This window comes from Suricata suricatta, chromosome 10, assembly GCF_006229205.1.
Source record: "Suricata suricatta isolate VVHF042 chromosome 10, meerkat_22Aug2017_6uvM2_HiC, whole genome shotgun sequence".
NCBI lineage: Eukaryota > Metazoa > Chordata > Mammalia > Carnivora > Herpestidae > Suricata > Suricata suricatta.
In genome coordinates this window covers 61152258-61178863 of record NC_043709.1, presented here as the reverse complement: position 1 = coordinate 61178863, position 26606 = coordinate 61152258, and the positions used below count along the sequence as shown (strand labels likewise).

At 47.9% G+C, this 26606-nt stretch overlaps 1 protein-coding gene across 1 annotated transcript; it reads right to left on the bottom strand.

Moving 5' to 3' along the window:
* Positions 1–9730: 9730 nt before the first annotated feature.
* On the bottom strand, positions 9731–15489 carry KRT3 (keratin 3). The gene is made up of 9 exons (XM_029953947.1): positions 14845–15489; positions 13600–13820; positions 12991–13051; positions 12538–12633; positions 12075–12239; positions 11527–11652; positions 10984–11204; positions 10538–10572; positions 9731–10077 (listed from the first exon to the last, which is right to left on the bottom strand). The coding sequence occupies exons 1-9, from the start codon at positions 15487–15489 to the stop codon at positions 9731–9733; spliced, it is 1917 nt and encodes a 638-aa protein (XP_029809807.1).
* Between the last annotated feature and the right edge of the window lie 11117 nt (positions 15490–26606).

Here is a 26606-nt window from a genome sequence, read left to right as displayed (position 1 = left end):
CACATTTATGACTCTACAAGGTATGACAAATCAGGAAGAAGTGATTCTAAACTCCCCAATAAATAGGTAGTTGGTATTACTTTCAGAATTCCAATCAAATCAGCAGCACTCTGTCTTTCTGAGGTCGTTTCCAGACAAGGCAATCTGGGGCAGAGGATTGGTCTAAGATCTTCAAGTCCATCAATTTTAAGTTCTCTGCAGTTTGACAAGAGCCAGTCTGCCTGGTTAGAGTCCCAGGCCCACCACTCACTAGCTCTTTGACCTTGGCTATCACTAAACTTCTATGTGCCTTGGTTTCCTCACCTATAAAATGGGTCTTATAATAGCAGGTACTTCATGGTGCTGTTGTGAGCATTAAGTTAAATAAGTATAAAATGTGTAGCATAGTGTTTGACACCTAGTAAGACACTGTACACTGAGCTATTGCTAGTACTCTATTTGAGGATGTGGAGAAAGGAGATAACTTCAGTTTGGCCTTTGCTATTCTCAAAACAACCTTGCACCCCTGAGCAACTCACCCAAGGGTGGTAACAAAAGGAAGCAGAGTGAGGGTGGAGAGTAAGAAACCCAAGCTGAGATAGTAGACAGCATGACCTCTGCTGGGAGGGATTTGGGCTGGTGACCTTGGGCTGTGATTTAACAGACTAAGTCTGTGTTCTCATCTTTCAAAACCCTTCCTACATCAGTGGTGTAAAGTGAGCCTCATAAGATATAACATAAACGAAAGTCCCTTGAAAATTATAAAATTGCACACAAGAGTAAGGTAGCTGTGGTCTAACAAAGCCTGTTATCATGAACCTCAGACCTGGTTCAAACCCCTTGTTTACCTTACCCTATGTAGCCTCCTTGGACAAGGTACTTGACTTCTTTGAGCCTCTCTTTCCTTATTTGTAAAATGAGGATTCTACCCTTCTTGCAGGATTGCTTTGATATTTAATTACAGTCCACCAACAAATGGTTGGCTTTTGCAATCCATATTATCCATCCATAGACAATCCATGAAGGGGGTCTGTGTTGGGTTCTTCATTGAGACATTTACTCCACCCATCAACTGAATGCCAGTCCATCTTAGATCTTTAGTCTCATTCTTTGGACTTCCCTTAAAAGCATAAGATCAAGTGCCTCGCTGGGAAAAGAGTTGAGCCAAGCTCACCTGAAGCTCCAAGCGAAAGCCCAAAGCAAACAAAAACAGACATCAGTGTCTCTGATTCCCTTCCCCTCCCTTGGCTCTGGTGCTGAGGCAGCGGGTGGCAGTCTCCTAAGTATGGCTTATGTCTGCCACTCTGGCCTATGTTGGGGAAGAGGAACAGAGAGAGGCAATGGGCAGATCACAAAAGCACAGGTTTGGGTTGGGCTCCCCTAATCCACATTTTCGGAGCCTGCCAAAGCATTGCCTTATTTAGCTGGTTGGGTTTGTTATCTCAGCAGTTGACTGAAGCTGCTGAAAAGAGTCGGAGTTAGCATCCTCGGCAATATTTCTCTCATTCACTGCAGGATCTTTTTGAGCAGTGGCGTCTAAATGGGCTGCCTCCCACCAGCAATCTGAGCTCTTCTAATCCCTTGCCTGCCAGAACATTGTGTGTAGAGATTGCCAGATGGCTGAGTGCTCTGGATCCTTATTGCCTCACCTACAAGTTAGGGGGAATGGTCATAAAGCAGAGTTATTCCCTCTAGCCAAACTGTTCTCATGTTCAACTGCAGCAAGGACGCATAAGAGTTGCCCATAATTTACTTGTGAGCGGAGGAATGAATCATGAGACAGCAGTCACTACCTCTAGGTCAAAGCCACGAGATATCCCTCTCCATCTGGGAGCTGAGAATGAAGGGGTGCTAGTTACATGCCCTCTACACATGTGGATTCACAGATCCAATTTTCAAGATCACCATTAATTTGTTCTCCAAAAAAAGGAAAATGAACATTCATTCTGGATGTGCTTGTCCATAGACTAGGAATTGTCATTTTCTACTTCTTACCAGGCTAAAATAAAAACATATACTGGACCCTACATGGGGTATAAATGCATCATTCAAGTAACATCTTCTCTCATTAGGATATATGTTTTTTTAAATAAGTAATGGGATTAAGGAGGGCACTTGTGATCAGCACCAGGTGACATAGGGAAGTGTTGAATCACTATATTGTACATCTGAAACTAATATTACACTGTATGTTATTCAACTGGAATTAAAATTAAAACTTTAAAAAATAACATAAAATAAAAACATCACTACAGAAATAACTTTAACAAATAAACAGTAAAAATATATTACTAGCTAGCTGCCTTTTTTGGTCCCTGAGGACAAATCTCCTGTCAACACAGATCTTTCTTTCTGGGTCTTTCTGAAAGCCATCAACCTTTCCCAAGGAAGCACCATGTGAAAGGGATCTCATCCCTTTTCATCGGCATGCTGAATTTTCTGGAATTCAAATGACAGCACCTCCTTTCTCTCTTTCCTTGCAGCTTGGAGGAGTGGAAATTTAGAGGCCTTGGAGTCAGACGTGTTTTCAAATCCCAGCCTCATTGCTTTCCAGTTACAATGCCTCCAGTGAGTCATTTTACTCTCTGCTCTCAATTTTCTGTTCTATAACAGTTGCCATGAGGACTATGGGAAGTAGTGTTAGAAGCCCTGACATGGGCAGGTGGTCAGCATATGGCAGCCCCTTTGATGATGGTGCTAATGTACAGAGCCATCCTAGAAGTTATCAATTTAGACTAGGCTGAAAGGTGGGAGGAGTTCTAAGGGGTAGCCCAGTTTAGGGTCAATGAACCACTGAAGTCTGATGATTTTTGCATAAAGTTGCAAAGAATCACAGCATCGATATTGCAAGTTACATAAAAGCCATTCTTCGATGCCTGGCCAAGCCAGTTTCCCACTAAGGGGGCTCATCAGTTAATGCGGTCCATCAGTCAAGAAATACTTATTGAGCTACTGCATACTTCCCAAGATTGTGGAGACTATGATTTAGTGAAAAAAATTGCCTCTTTCAAATCTTTGCTCCTTTCACCCATCTGAAAAAAGAATTAAAAAATGACTAACAGTGACTGGTATATATACCATATACCAGGCACCAAATTAAGCTCTTTACAAGCATCATTTCTTTTTTTTTTTTACCAAAAGTTTTAGATTTTTTTAATATAATTTATTGTCAAGTTAGCTAACATACAGCATATACAGTGTGCTCGTGGCTTTGGGTATAGGTTCCCATGATTCATCACTTCCATACAACACCCAGAGTTCATCCCAACAAGTGCCCTCCTCAATGTCCATCCCCCACTTTCCCCTCTTCCCCACCTCCACCATCAACCCTCAGTATCATTTCTAATTGTCATAAAAATGCCACAGGTCAGAATTTTCACTTGCATTTTTATAGATAAGGACACAAGCTTAGTGAGGTTAATTAACTTGCTGATGGACCCGGGATTTTAATTAGCCTATCCAAAGCCTATCATGAATTCATGTGGGCTACAGCAAGTCAAGTTATAACACCCAGAGTGAAAAGTCTTTGTCGTTTAAAGAACTCCCACCTACATGGGGCGCCTGGGTGGCTCAGTCAGTTGAGCGTCCAACTTTGGCTCAGGCCATGATCTCATGGTCTATGGGTTCCAGCCCCACATCTGGCTCTGTGCTGACAGCTCAGAGCCTAGAGCTGCTTAGGATTTCGTGTCTTCTTCTCTCTCTGTCCCTCACCTGTTCACACTCTGTTTCTCTCTCTCTCTCTCAAAAATAAACATTAAAAAAAAAATTAAAGAACCCACCCACAGAACATTATGTGCCTGGAAGCATCAACTTATGTTAATGAAAATAGTTTTAAACCTTATGAATTCCTCTTTGGCACCAAAGAGATTAAATAAAATTAAAAATTTTTAAACATCTATCACTCTCAAGGTATTTCCCCTGATTGATCTCTGGCTTCTCTAGTGGAGAACTGAACTCTCTAGAGTTGAAGGTGGACCTGCCTCCTTACAGGCCCTCGAAACCCTGGAGAAACCTCTCCTGCTGACATAGGAACTTCAGGTTTGGTTTGGGACCAAACAGGTTTGGAACTTCCGGCAACTCAAGACTCTGGAGAGTTGTCAGCACCACATGCTGAAGCTAGCACAAGAGGGCATCCCGGAGGCCACAGAGCATGGGGCCATGAGCGTAGGCTTTGGATCTGAGGATGCCAGGCATGTTACTCTGCCTCACTAAGCCCCAGTTTCCTCATCTAGAAAACGGAGATAATTACCACCTGCCTTCTCTGGTGAGGATTAAATGAAATGACATGTGCAAATTGCCCAGAATGCATCTTGCACCGTAGGTTCCAAACAAAAGCAAGCTGTTTAATCATGTTGTTTTTGTTAAGTATGTCAGGATAGCAGTTGAAGAGCCCACCCTGCCCTTTTTCAGCACCTCATTAGCTCAGTAAAATGCAGTGTCTCCTATGTAACACTGTGAGCAGTGAGAAGCACATAGATGAGAAAGACATATCCCTCCCTTTGAGTTACTTCCATTCTAGTGTAGAGAACGCAAAATTAGACATTTTAATATAAAATGACAAGTGAGGAAAAGGGGTTAACAGGTCCAGTGGGAGCACAGACAGACCCCAGAGCTGTGTAGTGTCCAGGAGAGCCTGTGGGAGGCAGTGCTCAAGTGATCTTTAATGATAAGTAAGAGCTGGTGGAGTCACTGAAGGTGGAATGAGTATTCTTGGCAGAGGGAACAGACTGTCAAAGGCACAGAGGCATGAAACCACAGAGTTTATTCCAGAATTACGAGACCCCCCCGGGCCATTGGCACAGGTCTTACAGGTGCCCACATAAGGCCACATTGCTTGCCTCACTTATTTCCTGTGACTTTGTCCAGAGTAGAAGGGCATTTCCGTTTTTTTTTTTCAAAGTTTATTTATTTTGAGAGAGAGAGAGAGAGAGAGAGAGAGAGAATACTATACAGACTCTGCGCTGTCAGCACAGAGTCAATGTGGAACTCCAACTCACAAGCCGTGAGATCATGACCTGAACTGAAATCAAGAGTCAGATGCTTGACCGATTAACCAACTGAGGCACTCAGGCGCCCCTGGGCATTTCCATTTTAAAATGAAAAAAATTCTAAAAATATCTACCTCCCTCAAATTCAGAACAGCCTCTATTCAGCTCAGCTATAAACACGACCAGGCTAGACAAGGATCCTTCCTTAAGGAAAGGGGTGAATGAGAGGACCCCTTGCATGGGTCAAAAATTTCTCAACAGCAGCCCTATTAACACTTCAGGCCAGATAATCCTTTGTTGGGGCTCTGTCCCTGCACTATAGGATGTTAAGTAACAACCAGTCCTCTCCCCAGTGCCAGTAGCACCATCCCAGTTGCAAAAGCCCCCCAAACATTGCCATATGTTCTCTGGTGGGGGAGCGGAGATTGCCCCCAATGATAATCACTGCCCTGCTGCCATCTAGATCCATCCTTTCCTGCCCTCATCTTCTCCATAAGTTGATGTCATGGATTCCAAGGATATCAGATTGCTCCCACAATACCTCCATCAGCCGTTTCCTAGGAGAACCAACTAGCCTTCAGCCTTCAACCTTAAGCCTGTGTCAATGGCGCTGGAAGTATTGGTGGTGGTTGCCTTGATTTTAGGCACAACCGAAATGTGCACTGTGCAGTCTACATCAAAGAAGGCCTTGTGAGGGACATAGATAAAATAGTGAAGAAGTGTTTTCAGAAGTCAAGAGGGTTTTTCTCAGGCTTCCCAAAATTGTTGCGGGGTGTCTATATTTCTAGCCTTGGAAGCAGAGGCAGAATCCATGTGGGCGAAAGTATTGAGAAGAAGAGAAAGGACCACCCATATCCCAACAGACAAATATTTCTGATGGTTGACTGACAAGCGTCCCCCACCCCCAGCTCTAAGCAAAACAGAGAAGCCACACAGAGATTTTCCGACAATCTACAATCACCCAGAACTTTCTATGAAAATCTGGATCATCAGCAGTCTGGATTATCTAGAGGCAGATTCTTATGGGGGAAACAATCCTTTGGTTTCCTTAACTGGGCCCTTTGTAACTCTGTTACCATCACAGTTGACACTTTCTCTAGCCCATAGCCTACATCCCAGAAGGAGAAAGAATGAAATAACCTGAAATCTAAAAACCCATCTTGGTTTCCTTAACATCAAGGGATGTGTGAACCAGTGGGTCAAGAAGCTCTTAGAACAGAAAGTTGCTGTTTTGAGCATTCTTTCCAGCTGGGGATAAGAAGGGAGGAGACAGAGAGGGGTGGAGGGGATGGGAGTGGGTGAGGGATAGTAGTTGGGTCCCCGTGTCACCACAGGAGGATGTGCCACTCCACAGTCAAGGATGAAATGTGAAACAAAGCAGAGAGAGCAAATGAAATACTTGACCATTGACCAACGGCCCCAAATCCCAGTTTAGGACATACAAGTTGGCATTATTCGACAATCTCTGAGAGCTTCCCCGTGTGCCAGCAAACATGCCTCACAGGACAGGAGAAGAATGGACAACACAGCACAAATTGGCTCCTTACTCAAAAATTTAAAAATGTCTGTCTAGTCAAGGGCAAGAAAGCAAACCCAAGCCCAGAGACTTAAGAGTACCCGAAAAACCACCGTAGGATGTCAAAAAGAAATTCTGTGAAAGCTGAAGTGAAGAAGGAAGAGAAGAAGCACTCAGGAGCCAGCCAAGTTCCCTGGAAGTGTTTTCAGGCTGGATTAGAAAAGATCAGAGCTGGGCAGAGAATACCCAGCCAAGCATGGAGTTGACTCCTTTGGTCTCAGGGCTTGACACCACTTCACCTGCCTGGTCATTCCTCTGGGACAATGACATCTCCAAGAAATAGCCCTCTCCTTGGTGCCATTCCTCCTGAACCAGACTAGCCCCAGCTATTCTCTCCTTTAAGAAGCTTCATGGGTCCTCCCTGCCACCCGAGTAGTAGAGATCTCCTGTAAATGCCCACAGGATGCACAGGGGCCAGTAGGCATAGACCAGAGTCCGGGGAGGAGCAGCAAAGGAAAGAGGCCACTGGCTGAATGTGAACTCTGAGACTGGTGGACAGTGTCCCAACAAAGTCTGGGCCTGTTCTGGACTTCCTTTGGAGCCCATATAAAAACCTCTTGACTTCTCAGGGACAGGCATTCTGGAAAACTTAGACCGAGCCCTACTGCCTAGCTGACTGTTCCCTTCTCCCTAACTCCAGATGCTGGAGCTCAGCCTCGTCCCTCTTCTCTTTCCTCTCCCTGGGAGAGCTCATCAGGTCCCATGGCTCTAGAAACTCCCCTAACTGTCCTTATGCAGAAAACATCCAAATGTGAGTCTCTGGTCTTAACAGGGGCTCCTTCTGAATCCACATTCACCACTCCAACTGTGGGCCAGATGTCTACTTCATGGGCAGCTCAAACTTGTCTAAAGTAGAGCTCCTGAAGGGCCTCATCTGACCCATTCCACCCTCCCCACCCCTTCCCTCCCCTCCCCACCCATCTGCTCCCACTAGGAAACTGGACAGCTCAGCCACACCTATCCTCTCCTTTCTCCCCTCATCCAACTTGCTCACAAGCCCTGCCTTTCTCCATCTCAGCCCCCGGGGTTCTCATCTTCATACGCTTATTACAGCTTGAAGTTACTTTATTTGTTGCTCGCCTACTGTGTTGATGTGCTCCCTTACCACAGTGAAAGCAGGGCTCACGGATGTATCTCCAACATTTAGCCCAGTACCTGAGAGTTAACTTAATGAATATTGGCTGAAGGAAGGAATTCATTAACAATGACTCCGTCCAGAGGGAAGAAGCTGTCCCATAACTGGCCTGGCACCTTCCCACCAGACCAACCCTCTGAGCTGGGACAAGCATTGAGTCTCCCCACCTAGCCTTATACACAGACGGATGCCAGCCAGAAAAGACACCTTCCTGCCCAACGATGAAGCAATAGCTACCAAACCCCACCTGGGAGATCATCTAGAACTGGCCCTGAATTACTCTGCTAAGTATGAAGATGGGATGTCCCTATGAATCCCAAGCCCCAGTTTCTGGTTTTCTTTGTTTGTCATTTCCCTTCTCTGAAAGAAATTCAGCTTTGGCCTAGGATGGACATATTGCTTTTCTGGCCTGGCTTGGCTTCTACTCCATTGCTTATGTGTTCTCTGGGTACCCAGGCAGCTGGACATGCCAGGAAGACAGCAACTGTAGTTCAGAATCAGTGTTGAAGGAGCTCCAGACTCAGGATCCCTGGGTGCACTGCTGGCTCAGACCCTAGATGCTCTATCATCCTAAGCAAGCTTCTCCACCTCTCCGATCCTTAGTCTCCTCCTTTGCAAAAGAAGCTCCTGGACTCCTTGTGCCTGAGTTTCTTCCAGCCATGACCTTTCAGACAGCACTGCCATGGCCAACTCACACTTTATCAGGGCTTCCTGGTGCTGGAAGTTTCCATGGCTGGCATAGCACCTGGAGACCCAGAGTGATTCAGACAGGTGCAGGACATTTTCTGAGGGTGTTGTAAGTTGTCTACCTAAAAGGGAGGCCTCTGTGGGAAATGCCAGGTTAAAGATAGCCAACAGGTATTCTTTGTTACAAGGCTTCTCAGAAACTCTATACAGGGGCGCCTGAGTGGCTCAGTCCGTTAAGCCTCCGACTTCGGCTCAAGTCAGATCTCACGTTCATGGGTTCGAGCCCCGCATCAGGCTCTGTGCTGACACCTAGCTTAGAGCCTGGAGCCTGCCTCCGGTTCTGTGTCTCCTTCTCTCTCTGCCCCTCCCCCTCTCATGCTCTGTCTCTCTCTGTATCAAAAATAAAATAAAACATTAAAAAAAATTTTTTAAATAAAAAGAAACTCTATACATATGCCAAGGAGGAAATATTTAATGGACACAGAACCCTTTATTTGCAGAGCTCCACCAGCAGACTGGGATTGCTTGGGTTAGACTTTGAGATAGGTGGCTCTGGAGAAATCCCTGCAGCCCTGGAATTCTAGCAGCTCATACTTTCTCAGGTGCACCTTGATAAAGGGAAAGCTTTCGGGATGTCATTTGGAGTAGGGACCAGTGCCAAGAAAAGACACCCTCTGTCCCCAAACTCCTCAGCAACTCAAGGTCCTCTTAGGTTCCCCCAAATGAGAGAAGGCCAAGAAGGAACGGATGTCGGCAGGATCAGACCTTCCCTTCTAAGACCCGAGGCCATGGGCCTCCTAAAATGTGCTCCCACCAGGCCTCAGTGCTCAAAGAATAAATGAACCACCAGTTTTTGCCCGTTTTGATCCCATACAGTGGACAGGAGAGTAGGGCGTCACTGCCTTAATCGCAGAGGAAGAGCACTCCAGCTATTCTGTGGACAGCACAGACCACTGGCACAGGGCGAGAGAAGTCAGTCCAATGGGGAGAAAGTGGCCAGGGAGGAACTAGAAGCCTGATGTGAAACACAATGCACTTTATTGGCGACAGAACGGTTGGCAGAGGGGTCCCTGTGTTATATACATCAGCAGTGGTGACCATTCCACCCAGGCAGGAGACAGTGGTGGCTGAGGCCACACGTGGGCAATCACAGGCACAGACAGGAGCCCGACAGGGCGCCGGAGATTCTCATGGCTGCACTCGGCCAGGGGTCTGGGTGGAGGATTAAGTGCCCCGGAAGAGGCCCCCAGAGAGCGGCCCGGGAGGGGGGCTGGGATCGAGGGTGGAGGGGGGTGGCGCTGCGGGTGGCGCTGACGTGGGCGGGGAGCAGTGGCTGGGGGCGCTGGGCGCTGCGGTGCGCGGTGTTTATCTGGAGCTGCGCTGCGAGGACTGGGAGAACTTGACGCTGCCGCCCCGGCTGCTGCCCGAGCTGAAGCCTCCGCCACTGACTCCGCCGCGAGCGCTGGAGCCAAAGCCGCTGCCGCTGCCGCCGCCGAAACCCACGCTGCTGCCGCCGAAGCCGCCGCTGCCGACGCCGAAACCAACGCTGCTTCCTCCACCGAAGCCGAAGCCGCCGCCGCCGCCTGCCCGGCCGAAGCCACCGCCGTAGCCGCTGCCGAAGCCGCCGCCGTAGCCGCTGCCGAAGCCGCCGCCGTAGCCACCTGCCGATCCCGAGGCCGCGCCGCCGCCGCCACCGCCGCCGCTGACCACGGCTGCACGGGAGAGGACAGAACCACAATCAGCGCCCTTCGCCCTCCAAGCTGTATCATAATTAATAACACACGGGGCCCGGGATGACGGGGAGGCAAACACGAGAGCCTTGCACCGGTGATCATTGTGATACTCTTCCCATAGTGCTAAGTCATTATGAATTTTCCGATAGTTCCTTCTAATCATGGTCAACACTTGATGCCCTCTCCCCCACGTTGTAGATTATCCAGAATTTCTCCTCCCATTAACAGTCTTCCTACTGCATAGTCCCCATCCCGTAGAGATCTGTTAAGAGTGCCCTGAATCCAAAATAATTACAAAAGCAGGTCTGCTGCGTCTTCTGCCCATGGAAAACCTCTCCAACTTCCACAGAATTTTTTTTTTAATAAGGTGCTACTGCCCTGTGTTACTGCAGGTATTTCAGAATCAGTTCTCATGGTCATGGTTATTTTGGCTACTTACAGATGCTGACAGCACTCTGGCACTCTCCAGACATCCTGTAGGAGAAAGTCAGAGAAATAGCTCTTTCACAAAGCAAATTTTCAGCAGTTTGTCATCGATGAAGGTGATGAATAGCAAATTCAGAAGCCAGGCAGAGGAGTGCCCTGGCCTTGTCCACGGAGGGATGCCAACCAGAAAAGGCACCTTCCTGCCCAAAGATGAAGCAGTAGCTTCATATAGCCAGGGGCCATAGCAGAGCCCCTGTACACACTGGTTGTGAGTGCACTTTGGCTATCCACGGAGAGAGTGGCCAGGTGACGGCAAGTGCTTCTCTTCAAAGCCTATGGATAGATGGTGGGTCCTCTCTATATACAAAAGGCCTCCATTCCCATTTCCTTAGTCACTTATCTGACCCTCCACATGTGCCCCTGCTTAGGAAATGTAGGGAGAGTGAAGTGGAGGCCCACCTGCACTCCTCCCCCTCCAGCAACTTCCTGTAGGTGGCGATCTCCACATCCAGGGCCAGCTTCACGTTCATCAGCTCCTGGTACTCCTTCAGCAGCCGGGCTAGGTCATCCTTTGCCTGCTGGAGGGCAACCTGCAGCTCTTGGAGCTTGGTATTGGCATCCTTGAGGGCCATCTCCCCACGCTGCTCAGCTTCAGTGATAGCCGCCTGCAGGTTGGCATTCTGGGGCAGGGCGGAGGCAGGGGAAGAGATGAGCCTAGTAGGAGGGTCCCAGCCTCTCTGAGTCTCACAGTAGCTTATCCCATAGCAAGCATCCTAAACCCAGGCAGCATCACTCTTTCCCCAACACCTCTATCTTGTCTTCATCTACGGAGATATTTTTCCTGTGGATTACCAGCCATCCAGACTGGCTCAGTCTTTGAACCTGCTGGAGGTCCATGCTGCCTGAGATGACCCCAGAAGTCCATTCCAGACTAGCAGTTTTGGGCTCTTAGCCCCGCCCCTCACTGATCCATCTAGGCACCGATATCCATTGCCATCCCACCTGCTTCTTAACATTCTCGATCTCAGCCCGCAGCCTTTGGATCATCCTGTTGAGCTCAGAGATCTCATTCTTGGTGCTCTTCAGGTCATCCCCATGCCTGCCAGCCGTGGTCTGCAGCTCTCCCAGCTGGAGAACAAAAGGGAAGAGAGGGTGTTAATGCAGCTTTGCCTGACTTGTTTCTCTATCCCTAACATCACCCACCCAACCTTGAAGTGCTTAGTAAGCATTTGTTAAGATGACATTGAACTCTGTTTCAGCAGGGACACTTCTGTGGCAGCAAGGAGGAGAATATGTGGAGCGCCATGGTAAGAATTCCCCCACCCTGCATCTCTGAGCAAGCTAGAACTAGTCCCATGTGGCCTGGCAGGGGACAGTGGAATCACCTTCCTCCAGGGATAGCTGGACAGCCATTAGAAGCATGTCTCCAGAAAGTAGAACTGAGAGGGGTCTACTACGGAACCATAGAGGACGCACCACCCAGCAGTCTCCACAGGCCACAGCCTCCTTGAGACCCTCAGGGGATCCTCTGAAAGGTGACTAGCTCCCACCTTGGTCTGGTACAGCGCCTCCGCCTCTGCCTTGCTCCTCTGGGCAATGTCCTCGTACTGGGCCTTGACCTCAGCGATGATGCTGTCCAGGTCCAGGCTGCGGTTGTTGTCCATGGACAGGACCACGGACGTGTCGCTGACATGGCTCTGCATCTGGGACAGCTCCTACCAATGCAGAGGGGCCTGTTACTTCTTGGGACCTCTGCAGCAAGCACACAGGCCTGTAAAGAGACTCTTGAGTGACAGACCCATTCTCTGGCTCACTCTGAATGTGCATCTGCCCCACGCTGCCCCCCCCAGCCCCTCAGAGAGCCCCATGTCTATTGTCCATCCTGCAGAACCCTAACAAGGGCCCGCCCCTATCTCTAGACTCAGTCTTCCTGGGCCCTAGATACCAAAGTGGCCCAGCCTCTGAGAATGTCTCACCCTCCCTGGCTCTCCTCCTAGTAGGAAACATCCTCACCATTTCATAGAGGGTCGTCAGGAAATTGATTTCATCTGTTAAGGCATCTAATTTGGCCTGAAGATCCACTTTGTTCATGTAGGCAGTGTCCACGTCCTGAGAAAGACAGAAGCATTAAGGCCTCATTTCCCCAAAGAACAAACAAGAAACTGCATGTACAGCAGGAAAGAGTCAAGACAGGCTAGTGATTGATTGGTCCTTTTCTGAGGCTGTTCTCCACATGAAGGGGTGAATCGTATCTCATGGGGATGATTCAAGTGCCAACTTAAAAATGAAAAACAAAATGAACTGACTCTTAGAGGTCTTTCCAGACCACAATGCACCTGGCTTCTGCTTTTTGCTCCAACTGCCTGAACTCTGTAGCTTCATGGCAGTGGATTAAGAGGGTCCCCCCAGCTCAGCTGGAAACCTGTACGTGTCCACAACCTCCAGGAACCCCACACACAGCCTTACCTTCTTCAGGGTCACAAAGTCATTCTCAGCGGCTGTTCGTTTATTAATTTCATCCTCATATCTGTAAGAGTTAGAAAGAAATAGCTGAGTTTGGGTTTTGGGGTAGTCATACACACTTTTGTCTGAAACTCTGAAAGTTCATCCCTCCGTCCCTCTACCCCTCTACCACCCCTCTTAGCTGAAAACAGACTCTTTACGCTCCCCCTCTTAGCTAGGAAGACCAGCCATTCCAGTCTGTCCAAGCACACTGGCCTGGTTTTAGCACTGGAAGCCCCACATCCTGAGAAAACCCACGGACCCAGAGAAACCGGGACAGTTGGTCAGCATGCCATGAGTTGCCCCTGGATCCTTCAGATCCTAGAACCAGAATTTTTTCCAGCCTGGATCATGAGGAAATACTTCCTCAACCCTAAACTCATCCCACTTGCCATGACTTTTCTTGTCCTTGGAGAAGGAGGGCAAGTGGGGAGCCCAAGGAATGAAGCTTTCCTCTACGAAAGTAAGGAGAGGAAGACGGGCTAAGTGTCACCACTACCAGTGGGTGGGAGGAAAGCAGTAAGGGCTGGGACTCTGAAACAGGGCTGCCCCACTCCTGTCTCTGTCACTCACTTCTTCTTGAAGTCCTCCACCAGGTCCTGCATGTTCCTCAGCTCCGAGTCCAGGCGGCCCCTCTCCCCCAAAATGCTGTCCAGGTAGCTCCGTTGGTTGTTGATGTAGGTCTCAAAAAGGGGCTCCAGGTTGTTGGTCCCCGTGATGGAATTTGTGCCCTGCTGCTGGAGCAGGCTCCACTTGGTCTCCAAGACCTTGTTCTGCTGCTCCAGGAACCGCACCTGCCATGCATCAGGAGAAGTCCCATTCAGGCAACACTTGTGGCAGAGGAGCGCAGGGGCCCTGGCTCTGGTGGGACTGAGCATCTGAATCCCTCCATCCCCCAGCACAGAAGCCCAGAAGGGTTGTGAAAATAGACTTCTGCAGTAGCTGTAGAGGATACGGGTGGGCAGCCACTTCAGTCGGGCCACTAAAGATGCAGCACCATTTTGGAAAGTAACAGGAAGGAGAAATGGGTGGGGAATCTGGAAGTAGGCCCTGTTCAGAAGCAGAATTGTAAATATGACCCCTCGGTGTTCCCCGGGGACTTCATAACTCTATCTCAACTTCCAAAATGGCAGTACACTCTGCAAAAATGTGCTTGAACCTCAGCAGCATTGTTCCTACCTAAAGCATTGCTGATGTTCAGCCCTTCAAAGAATGTGAATCACTGGGAGCTGATACTGATTCAAAGTCCACAATTAGCATGACAGGAGAGAGCCTGCCGCTGTGAGCTACCGCAGTCTGGGGGGCACCAAGCATCCTTCTTCTCTTGACCAGGTCATTTAGGGGTGCAGACTAGTTGCTAGCTTCTTGGCAGCCCTGTTGAGACTAAGTTTCCAGGTGAACCCCTTTAATCCCTTCTCCAGGGCATCTGCCTCCTTTGCCTGGCACAGCGGCAGGGAGGGAACAGGCTCCCTGGAAAGCCTCATGTTTGATAAATGCCTGCTCCTGGGTCAGACCCTTTCTTGTCAGCAGCCATGGCTCTTGACATATGTTCCCAAGGTTGCCAGCCTATGTGTAGATAAGGCGATAGACAAGAGACTTGAGCAGGGAGATGGATAGGTAGGACTTAGGATGTCCAGGTCCAAAGAGGAGCCCACTGTCTCTCCTAACTCAGATGAGTAGGCAAACTCATCAACCCCAAACATCCTCCCAGACCCTAGACTCTTCCTAGCTAACCCCTCCAGGCTGCCTCATCTAAGATTGATCCTAAATGCCAAACTCAGAGTCCCAGCCTGGAAATGGGGACCCGAGCTTTGTCACCTTGTCGATGAAGGAGGCAAACTTGTTGTTGAGGGTCTTGATCTGCTCCCGCTCCTGGGTCTTCACTTGCCCAATCTGGGGGTCAATCTCCACATTGAGAGGCTGCAGGAGGCTCTGGTTCACTGTCACTTCCTGGATTCCCCCAGGGAAGCCACCAGGCCCGCCAAAGCTGCCAGGCCCTCCAAAGCCACTGGGCCCACCAAAGCCACCAACCCCACCAAGGCCACCAGCCCCTCCAAAGCCACCAGCTCCACCAAAGCCACCAGCCCCTCCAAAGCCACCAGCCCCTCCAAAGCCACCAGCCCCTCCAAAGCCACCTCCCATTCCTCTGCCACCACCAAAGCCACCACCAAAGCCACCTCCATAGCCACCCCCAAAGCCACTGCCACCGCTGCTACGGCCTCCCCCAAACCCACCAGCCCGGGAGCCACCGGCCACGCTGATAGAGATCCTCTTGTTGCCACCCAGGTTGTAGAGGCTGCGACTGCCAAAGCCACCCACCCCACCCCGGAACCCACAGGCCCCTCCACTGGCTCCCCCTGAGCTGGCCACACGGCTCATCCTGCTGCTTCCGGAGACCACAGCGGAGCGGCCTGAGAAGCCCTGGCCACCGCCACCAGAAGTCTTGCTGACTAGTATGCTCATGGTGAGAGAGCTTGGTGAAGGAAAAGCACAAGAGTTAAGCAGGACACTGACAGAGGAAGAGGCAAGGGAACTGAAGGCCTGTGTAAAATAAATCCCTTTATATACATCAAGAAGCTTGCTGGGCTCAAACGAAGGAGAGATAATTAATCCCAAATAGTCATGGGTTGGGTTTGCCTCCAAGGCAATAAGTTTGTTCCAGGCTACTAAACACACCTTGAAAATAATCTAAATTGGTAAAAATGCTAAGGTAGCAGGCTTACCTGGCAGGGGATAGGGCTGGCATTGCTCCATGCTTGGGCGTGGCCCCCTCCTTAGCTTTGTCTGACGGGACCCAGGAGGCACGCTCATCCTTACCAGGTGCCCAATGGCCATCTGTCTACCCTTAGCTGTGAAAAGAATCGAGTGGGAGGTGGGTTGGGGATGTTCTGGTTATCTGGGTAGTGGAAACAGTGAAGGCCACCCAAGGACTCAGGGGAAGTATCTCAACAGAAGGGGTGATTCAGTTCCCTCCACAGTCAACACATGGTCACTGAGTGCCCACTGTGGACCCAGCTCTGTGCTGGATTTGAGGATGCAATGATGACCTCCCCTCCTCCCTTCCTGGAAACAAAGCTCAGATCCATGAAAAATCTGCCTCCTGGGCTCCCCACTCTCAATCCCAAGCTATAGTTTAGTACACAGGGGCATTTTGGCTCATGACTGTGTTCTAAGAAAAAGGGCAGTAACCACCTATGTGCTTTGCTGAGTCATTAGCAAATTTTAGTATGAAAAATGTTTGTTTATTTGTTTGTTTGTTTGTTTGTTTGTTTTGAAAACTTCCCAGAGGAACCATGCACTATTCTACACCTTGGTGTAGCTCTAAAGCTTCCTTTCTTGCTCCCCACATACTGGGCACTTCTCTGGTTTCTGCCCGAGACCCAGAGGATTAGAAATTCAAACACCAGTTCTACTACCAACTCAACAAATAGTTACAGGTTGCCTAACATGTGCCCGGCACTGTGCAAGGTACAGAGACTCATTGGTGAACAATATAATATACATGAGGCCCCTGTGGGACCCTTCTCAGGCTGAGAGGGTGTGCTCCTAGGAGGCTGTGGCTTCAGCATCCAGACCCCACCCCCGGCCTCAGGAAAACAGACCTGGCAGGACCCCAGCACTACCATATGTGTCTGACTCGGAAAGCCTGAGAACCTGCCAGCCTGGTGTTTTTCAGAGGTTTAGAGACTGGGCTTGGCTTGTCCAAGAGGAAAGCCTTCCTGCCAAGTTAGCCGCTTATCTCTCCAGGACAGGTCTTTTTTAATTCTGTCTGCTGCACGTTAGGCCCTGCTAAGGGTGTAACCTATGCGGCCTTGGCAGGAGCTCTCTCAGATTGAGAGAAAGGAAGATAGAACAGGGGATTCTTCGGTGCTGGGCGGGGCTGGGAATAGCCCAAGTGCAGAGGAAATGAAATTGTCTTCAGTGACCTGGTTCTCCTATTTTGTCCTTCTCTCACCATCTGCTCCCCACAGGCTATGCATCCTCTTGGCCCCTTCACAACCTTTCCGGGAGTTTACAATCTTGTTCATGCACTGGATCCCTTTGTTCTTAGCACAGTGCTTTGCCAATAATAGGTGCTCATAAAAATTGTTTGCTTGAATGAATCAATCAATTAACTGATGAATTAATGAATAAGTTAAGGCTTTTCTGGATTACAACCAAATAAAACTGGTCAAAAATGGGTTCACAGGGTGCCGGGGTGGCTCAGTCAGTTAAGCATCTGACTCTTGATTTTGGCTCAGGTCATGGTCTCACGGTTCATGAAATCAAGCTCTGCATTGGTCTCTGTGCTGACAGCACGGGGCCTGCTTGGGATTCTCTCTCCCTCTCTTTCTGCCCCTCTCCTGCTCGCATTCTCTCTCAAAATAAATAAACTTTTTTAAAAAGGATTCAAATCCTGTTACATGAGGTACCCCAAGTTAATTGAGATCATCTCAACATGAGGAATCTAGACGTGTCAAATTTGGTGTACAGCTTAAGAAAATGAGAGTTGCCTCCTTTCCAATGGAGAAAATGTTGTAGAATCACAGTATCAAGAACCAATCAATCAAGAACCACTCAATCAATTAAAAAGTGCTCCAATCAGGATGAGCACTGGGTGATGTATGGAATTACAGCTGAAAGTAATATAACACTGTATGTTAATTATACTGGAATTAAAATAAAAACATTTAAGAAGTGGTCATCCTAAAAAATGAGAAAAAAAGAACCATTCAGTCAGAGGGGTGAAGGAATGGACAAAACAGGTAAAGGGGATTAACAGATACAAACTTCCAGTTATAAAATAAAATAAATAAATCTAGGGCCTAGAAAGTCAATAGTATTGTAAGAACATTGTTTGGTGACAGATGGTAACTACACTTACAATTCTGAGCATTTTGCAATGTATATAATTTTGGAGTGACTATGTTGTACACTATATTGTACACTAATATAATATTGTATGTCAATTATACTTTAATTTTTTTTAAAAGAATCAACCAAGGGGCACCTGGGTAGCTCATTCAGTTAAGTATTGGACTTCAGCTCAGGTCATGACCTCATGGTTTGTGGGTTCAAGCCCCATGTCGGGCTCTGTGCTGACATCTCAGAGCCTGGAACCTGCTTCAGATTCTATGTCTCCCTCTCTCTCTGCTCCTCCCCAGCTCGCACTCTGTCTCCCTCTGTCTTTTGAAAATAAATAAATGTTTTTTTTTTTAAATTTTTTTAGATAAATAAAAAGAATCAATCAACCACAGAAGCAACTTGAAGTTGACTGGGCATTTGAGGTCCTACAATCTGCCCCCTGCCCAGTACTGGGATTCCCTCACTAGCAGGTCTGAACTAGATCCCTGACCTTCCACAGCTATTGCCCAAGGCTTAATGACATGTGAAATTAGCCCACGGCCCAGAGCATGGCCACACACAGGCACTCTTCTCCATTTTGCTCCCTCAGAAGAACCAAACTTTAAAGAATGAACCAAACCCAGAGTTGGGCCAGCTCCACCCCATGACTAACTATGACCAAAGCTGTTTACATTCTCTGGGTTTCAGCATCATTAACCATTAAAGATGGCCAATCACCTCTGCCCCCTTTGGATCTCACAGGAACCAAGCTGGAGAAATGGAATCTGTCAAATATTTCAAAAAACATATCACAAAAAATTAGGCTATGTTTCCGTTTCTTAATATTAAAGAGTGTGCACTCTGAAGCCAAATAGACCCAGATGTTTACTGTTGGTTTTTTTTTTTAGAGAGGTATAACTGACATACAACATCATATTAGTTCAGATATACACGGGCCCATCTTTAAATCTCAGCTTTGTCACTGCACATCCAGTAGCAGGTTCTCTGTGCCTCAGTTTCCTTATCTACAAAATGAAGTTTTAATGATAATGATAAGGTCATTGTCATGCCTGGAAAATACTCAGCACACTATCTGAGTTCAAGCAGTGTTCACTATTATTGTTAACCATTTATGTTTTCAACCCACACAGAATTTCAGCTTTCATACTCCTCAAAGAACTGGCACAATAAAATGATGAGTCTATTTGCACTTACCCATGATGGTCCTACAGGGCACGTGAGCACAGCTTGGGGGTAGGTAGATAAAAATCCTATCAATTCCATGACTTGGGATGAGGGGAAGCAGGCTTCAGCTTCCAGCCTACCAAAGAGAAACCAGTGAACAAATATGAGTTTTTCTGAGTATTGACTCTCTCAGTTGCCATGTGATAGAGAGAATGGTTTCCAAAGAGCTCAGTCTAGACAAGCCAAACAAAGCAAGGCTGTAAAACTACATGCTATGCAATGGGTACTGTGAGGACATGGAGAGACAGAAAACATGAAATCACATGGGAAGGCATCCTGAAGAGACATGGGCCAGAACTTTCAAGGAAGGCAGGATTAGACAGAAAGAAAGGTATTTCAGCTCAAGAGGTCATGAGCCAAGGCTCAGTGTTGAAAACAAGCAGAGTTGGATTCAGAAAGTGGAGGCCGTGGTAGTCTTTTATCATTAGTGGCCACACAACATCTGTAAACACCTTTCCTATGTTTCAGTCATTTCCTACATTGTGATCCCAATCTTCCTATGATAAGATCCAGAAAACACATTCCCAGACTCCTCTGCAGCTAGAGGCCAGTTCTGTGGCCTAGAATCTTCCAATGAGGTAGACCCTTCTGAGACTCAGATTCTGATGTGGACAATGTAAGGAGACAGAACAATTGAGCTTCTTGGAGGGTGCAATGATGGAGAGATCTGGGCCTCCGTGGGCAGAGGTGGGATGCTGTCGTTTTGCCCCAAGCATCTTGGGTGCAGCAACAGTGGTCACATCATCATCAGAGCTGCCCCCAGGTGTGGCTGTGTATGGTTCAAAACTACCCATCTCCCAGACAGTAAATGAGCAACAATGTTTTAATATATTGTTTTCAATATACATAAGACAGAATGGATGTTCATATTTACAAGCATCAGCCTTGATCAATACTGTGATGAGATAGAACTGGCTAGATCAAAAAGGGATTGGAGGGTGGAATGGATGGGGAACCTGCCTTTTGTGCCAGACAGAATGAGGCTGCTGCATGGCTAGGTGCCAGCCCTGAAGTCTAGGGAATGGATCCTTGGGATTCTTAAACCCCCAGTGAATCAAGGTACCCAATTGCCCCCCACAGGAGGCAGCCATGACCAGAGCCCACTAATTCTGAGCTATACATGCCATTCCTCCAGAGAGAATTAGCTTGGAGAAGAATCTTTGAGAAGCAAAGCCACAGCCATCACTTTCATCACCTAGTCCTAGAGCTGGGACCTTCCCAGCCAGTGACAGAAGGAGTGAGAGGAAGGGTTTAATCTATTCCTATTTGGCAGCCAAGATTTCAGAGCAGACATGGCCCACAAGGGAACAGGAAGTAAACCAGGATTGGGAGTGCCTTAGTAGGGCTAGAAAATCAATTCTGATTGGAGAGTCATGAATGATACAGGTGACGGAAGGAGAGGAAGCAATCCCAAGTTGAAATTTATGATGGTCCAGCGCAGCCCTCAAGACTTGGGGACCCAATAAATATTTGGAGAAAACACTTGGTTTACACTCACCCTGAACACCTGGATTATTTGAAGCTTAACTAAATATCCTAAGTTCTTTCTCCCTAGATAAATGAGTGACTCACTGTGTTACAGTGTATAAAATCAGAGTCTCATAGGGTGCTGCACCCAGGAAGCTGGCCAGAGCACTCCTCTGCCTCCAGGTGGTCCCTCCACTTCTCCACAGTCTCTCTTGCTCTTCATGATCCCCATGAAAGGCTATTCATCAAATCCTGTGGGCTTCCCAGGCCAGCAAGCCACTACCCTGAGCTGAGGAAGTTCTTCTTGGCTCTAGCTTCTATGCCCTCAACTCCAGCTGGAGCCCACCTCTTCTTCACGGACTCAGAGAAGTTGGGGTCTCACCCACCTGACAACCATGCCATCATGGCACCCACCTCCTCTCCAGATCTGAAGGCCCCTTTTGACATGAAAAATTATATTGAGCTTCACATAGGTTAGACTCTATCCTTTCAGGGTCATTTGAAAACATCTATTTTTACTGTGAACTCAAGAATGCTTTTAAATAAAATTGCATGTTATACTCACATACATTTAAAAATGGTAATACATGTGTGTTAAAATGCTTGATTTATTCACTCTACAGACACACGTGCACATTCGGCTTCTCAGAACCCTTGCAGTAACCCAACAACCACCTGAGATCTTTCTGCCCCAGGTCTCAAAGTCCTGGCAACCAGCCTCTTCCACTGTCCCTGACACAGGGCTCACTGTCCCCTGCTGAATTTCCCCACAGGACCCCGCCTCTCTGCATGCAGTTACTGCCAGCCCTCCCTGCCTTTGTGTCCACCAGCATCTGGTCCCGGCAGGCCTTCAATGGATGTGACTTGAAGTGACACGACTTCAGTCTCATCTGACATTCCAGAGTAATGCACACAAACCTTCCTGGCTTCTACACAACAACTATTCCGATATAGAAAATGCTGTTGAACTTCCAGAAGCTGTTCCCCAGGTTTGATACACCCCAGTGGCTTCTCCCAGTCTTCTTTCTGTGCACGTGGTTTCTAGGACTCTTGATTCTGTTCATGAAACTCTTCAGATCATGGTGCCCAATGAAGATATGGTGTTCATGGGTGATGTAGTGTGTGGCAAAACCCCCAGGAGGATCCTCACTGTCTGTGATGTGGACGCTGTGCTTCTTTCACTGCAAGCTAAGGTTCTGTCCCGTTCTTTAACTGTTGGCTCACGTGGGTCCCACCTGAGGGTTAAGATAGGGGCTTTACCTGAGTAAATCAGGCAGTCCTGGGCTTGAATCTGGCTCTGCTTCTCACTTGTGTTCTTGGGCAAGTTATGAAGCCTCTCCAAGCCTCAGTTTCCTCCTCCATAAGATGAAAATAATAGCAGATTAATCTTCCACTACTGTCGTGAGCATTGGATTAAATAACGCATGATAGACTCTAAGGATGGTACCTAGACATACCGAGTGCTCAGGAAACAGTCACTATTATTTTCTATTGGTCACAGTGTGTCACTTCGGGATGTGCTTCTGTCCTAATGTGAGAATAGATAGGGCCCCTTCTGTTGCTGTTGAACAGTCACAGGCTAATTCAATGAATTAATTGCTCTAGTAATGACCCAAGCACTCTATTTTCTTCATCATATTCTTGGCTTGATATCCTTCTTCTTCCACAGATGCAAAACATCAGCTCTCATCAGCCTTCATGGGCTCTCTCTACTTATAAAATGAATACTTATTGAGAACTTATTATTTACCAAGCACCATTCTAGGCTCCAGGAAAGCAATAGTGGACAAAACAGATGAAGTCCCTACTCTTCAAGAGTCCACAATGCAGGTGGGAGGCAGACAATAAAGAAATAAATACATGTTTGTCAGGCAGTGAAAGGCATTGCCTAATAAATACAGCAAGAAAGATGGGTAGACATGACAAGGGGTGCTCTCTCATAGAGAATGGTCTAAGGGGACCTTAGCAGATAATCTGAACACAGTGAAGGAACAAGGCATGCAAACATGTGAGTAAAGGGTGTTCTGGGCAAAGAGAACAACAAGTGCAAAGGCCCTGAGGCAGGAGCATGAGGAGTGTTTGTGGAACTGCAAGGGGCCAGCAGAGCTGAAGCAGAATGAGTGAAGAGGTGAGAAGAGGAGTCACTGAATGGTTTCAGCAAAGGCGAGACGTGAGCTGACTTTCTTTTTTTTTAATGTTTATCTTTTAGAGAGAGAGAGAGACAGAGAGTGAGTGTGTGTGTGTGTGTGTGTGTGTGTGTGTGTGTGTGTGTGTATGAGTTGGGGAGGGGCAGAGAGAGAGGGAGACACAGAATCTGAAGCAGGCTCCAGGCTCTGAGCTGACAGCACAGAACCCAACATGGAGCTCCAACCTGCAAACCATGAGATTATGACCTGAGCCGAAGGCCAATGCTTAACCGACTAAGCCACCAAGGTGCCCTGACGTGAGCTGACTTGTAAAACGATGAGTTTGGCAGCTGTGTGGAGAGTAGGTTATGGGGTCAAGGCAGAATGTGTTCATACTCACTTCACCATCTTTACCTTCCAAGACAGAAACTTGACTCCTGATTTTAAACAACTCACTTCCACATCCTGCTGTGAGAATAAACTAAAGGAACAATGGTCCCAAAGCAGACTTACAGAGATAAATAGGACAATAAAACTGAGAGGGACTTAGCCTCAATAATCACCCTCAATAATCCCTTATTTAAGTAAGATTCTTCTGCGTGACAGGAGCTCTCCACCATGGTTGTGCTGAATCGTGTTTGCCTGGTACACTCCTCAAACTAGAGATTGTCAGTAGCAGAAATCCCATCTTGTCCTCCCTGGGAGATTCCAAAAACAACTTAGGGAGTTGTGAAATAAATTGCTTGAAATAAAAACTAAAAAGGGAGGAGGGGAAAAGGTCAAATGATCATTTAACCTGGGAAAGAGAAAGTTGACAGGAAATTTAAATGTATTTTTCCAGGCAATGATTTGAAAAGCAGGGCTCTCCTCTCTGTTGCAGCTTTGAGGGAATCCAGCTGGACACCAGGCAGAGGGTGTGATCATGATAGGAAAATAGGGGACCACAGGATACTATGTAAGTAGTCCAAGGAGCCAGTCCCCAGCATAAGAAAAGTATGCAGCGGATATCGAAGGAATGGATGTTACTAGGGGGAAGATGCTTCTCCCGGGAGATAAGGAGATAAGGGAGTGACAGCAAACCTCTTGGGCCCTGGAACATTAGCTCACAGTAAACAAGAATGGGAAAGGAGGCAGAGCAGGGCCAAGGTTTAGCATGACAGCTGCCTGAAAGGGAGAGAGGCATGCGTGTGACAGTTCCCAGATGTGAGTTCAAAGCACATCCTGGACCTAAAGGCCACACCTCCAAAGCAGGTGGCCCAGAGTTCCCTCTTCGTCCCTTCCAGGTTCTATATGTGCTTTTACCTAGACATTATTACCCTGATTGAAAACTCCTTGAAAGAAACTCTAATTCTTATTAGAACATTGCCTATTTTTAGTTCATTAAACCAGTATTTGTTAAACATCTACTATGTGACACGTATATACTGGCCTTGAAATATCAAAATGAATAAAGCACAGTCCCTGCCTTAGGGAATTCAACAACTAATAAATGTGTGGGTGGATGGGTGGATAGATGGATGGATGGGTGGATAGATGATAGATGTATGGATGGTGGTAGATGGACAGGTGAATGGCAAATGGCAATTCAAACTCTTTCTGCCAAAAACCTCTTCCTCATTCATCTAGCTTCTCCTTTGAATTTTTGAGGACTAAATCCTCAGCACTTCAAGTAAAAACCTGCAGATGCAGAATGCCATTGGCAGCAACAAGCCTGAGTCCCGGGGCTCCCACCAAAACCCTTCATGGCCACAGTCCTACATTCCCAGACTTCTCCCCGTGGGATAAAAAGATGACTGTTCAGTCTCTGCCTTCATCACAGCAAAAAGGTGGAGCAGGTGTTAAAATGGCTTCTTCCCTCAGCTTGCTCCTTCCCTTTGTCCTGGCCTGGCCCACTATTCCCTTGCCCCAAGGGGTAAGAAAAAGGACACAGCTCCCTTAGTTATTTCCCTAGATCGCTGTCTCATTAAACTTTAACCATCACTCAAGACATGGTACTGGACCTGCCTTATTCTGAGGTCCTCTGTTCCTAGAATCCAAAGCCTGGGTCCCGGTAGCAGGCAAAACCAAAATCCTGCAATGGGGCAACACTAAATAAACCCCTCTTCACTATATCCTTCAGTTATTCTAGCAACAAGGCAGGGAGACTTCAGAAGTGTTGCCAAGAATTTTCTGAAACTGGAAGAGCTGGGGGCACCTGGGTGGCTCAGTTGGTTAAGCAGCCCACTTTGGCTCAAGTCATGATCTCTCGGTTAGTGAGTTCGAGCCCAGCATCGGGCCCAGCATCGGGCTCTGGGCTGACAGCTCAGAGCCTGGAGCCTGCTTCGGATTCGGTGTCTCCCCCTCTCTCTACCCCTCCCCTGTCTCTCTGTCTCTCAAAAATAAATAAATGTTTTTTTTTTTTTAATGAAACTGAGAGGGCTAGACTCAGAGCAGAGGGTCTTGGTAAAGGGAAAGGGACCTATGCAAATGAGGTCATTTGCCTGTGAGCCTGGAGCCTGAGCCAAACCATGGGTGAGGTTGCGGCCAAGGCTGGAAGTCAAGAGCCTGAAGAGTGGGGGTCCAGGCAGATGAACCAAATAAAATGAGTTAAAGATCTGCCAATCCACATTTGGGCCATTACAATGTGAGAAATGGTTTTAGTACTCTCCATGTTAAAGCATTTTGGGGGTGGGGGCAGGGTGTGGAGAGTGCAGGGCCTTCCAAGGGGCAAGGAATGCAGTCTGTCTCCATAGCTCCCTTGATCACAAAGAGCTGGCCAGATCCAGTTCAAAGATCTAAGGGAAGAGTGATGTGTATCTTCTCAGGAGTGTACTTTCCTTCTCAAATAATAATCCCCTTTCAATAGCCAGCCAGCTATGGATCATGGCCAGGACCCCCTCCCCTGGACCATACTGGTAACAGAGACCAACAGGAATGCTTTTCCTCTTTTAGGTGAATTAGGAGTCTTCTTTACAGAAATGAAACACAAACATACTCACACAGACACTTGCCTACAGAAACACATTTATTCAAAGATACACAGGCACTTGACCTGAGCTTCCCGTGTAAACCATTATATCCAACAGAAGAGGCCCTGCAGGCCTAGCAGTGTCACTCAGGCTGGCTAGTCCCACACTTGACTTGCTCAGCAGGCATGAGAATTTCGTTAACCTGCCCCCAGCTCCTCAGGGTTGCCCATCACAACCCGCACCTCCCTAGCAGGTAAATTTGAGGAGTCCCTCCCTTACTGCTAACCTTTGACTCCTCCCAGCTCCAAAAACTTAGAAAAGAGTCAGTTCAGCACTTTCCCAGGGGAGGGGTGCAGTCATGGGAAGAAGTCAAACACTTCCTGGTCTGACACATGGGGGTGAGCCCTAAGACAATGAGGAGATTAGGGCGGAGCTGATGAAGGACCTGCCATCCATCCCCAGAAGCACAAGCCCCTGAGATTAACACTTTGTTGCTCTGCCTCTGCTCCCCTGAGCCCGGCTCCAGGTCTGTGTGAAGGCCACCTGGGCAGGTACAGGCCCTGGCCAAACTGTGTGCCCTTCTGTCCACACACACTAAGGGCCCCATGGGCACTGTGCTGGGGGAATTGAAGTCTGAATGAATTGCCTGGCGGGCCAGGGTGGGAAGCACCAACTTGGGGCCAAAGGAATGAGTGCATCCTGCATCTGCGGTCAGAGGGATTTCAATCAGACCACATGGGGAACTGTGCAGGAAAGTTATGCTCCTCCACATAGCTTGGAATTGGTCCAGTATAGAAACATGGTGTCCACAAAGGCTATACTCAGACCCCCACCTCAGACTGTCCTCACCTCATCTTCATTTCATCAATCACAACCTCTAGGGCTGACCCAACAGGCAGCCTCACCTTCTACTGCTCTGGTAGACCTGCATCTCCTCCCCCACACCCCTACTCTTGGGGACAGCAGTACA

Excerpts from the sequence above, each read along its gene's own strand:
- KRT3 (XM_029953947.1), bottom strand. The coding sequence starts at position 15,489 with ATGAGCATACTAGTCAGCAAGACTTCTGGTGGCGGTGGCCAGGGCTTC. Across the intron at positions 10,573-10,983 it reads CTGGAGGGGGAGGAGTGCAG|GATGTCTGGAGAGTGCCAGA; the intron begins GTGGGCCTCCAC and ends TTTCTCCTACAG. Across the intron at positions 10,078-10,537 it reads CCAGAGTGCTGTCAGCATCT|CCGTGGTCAGCGGCGGCGGT; the intron begins GTAAGTAGCCAA and ends TCTCCCGTGCAG.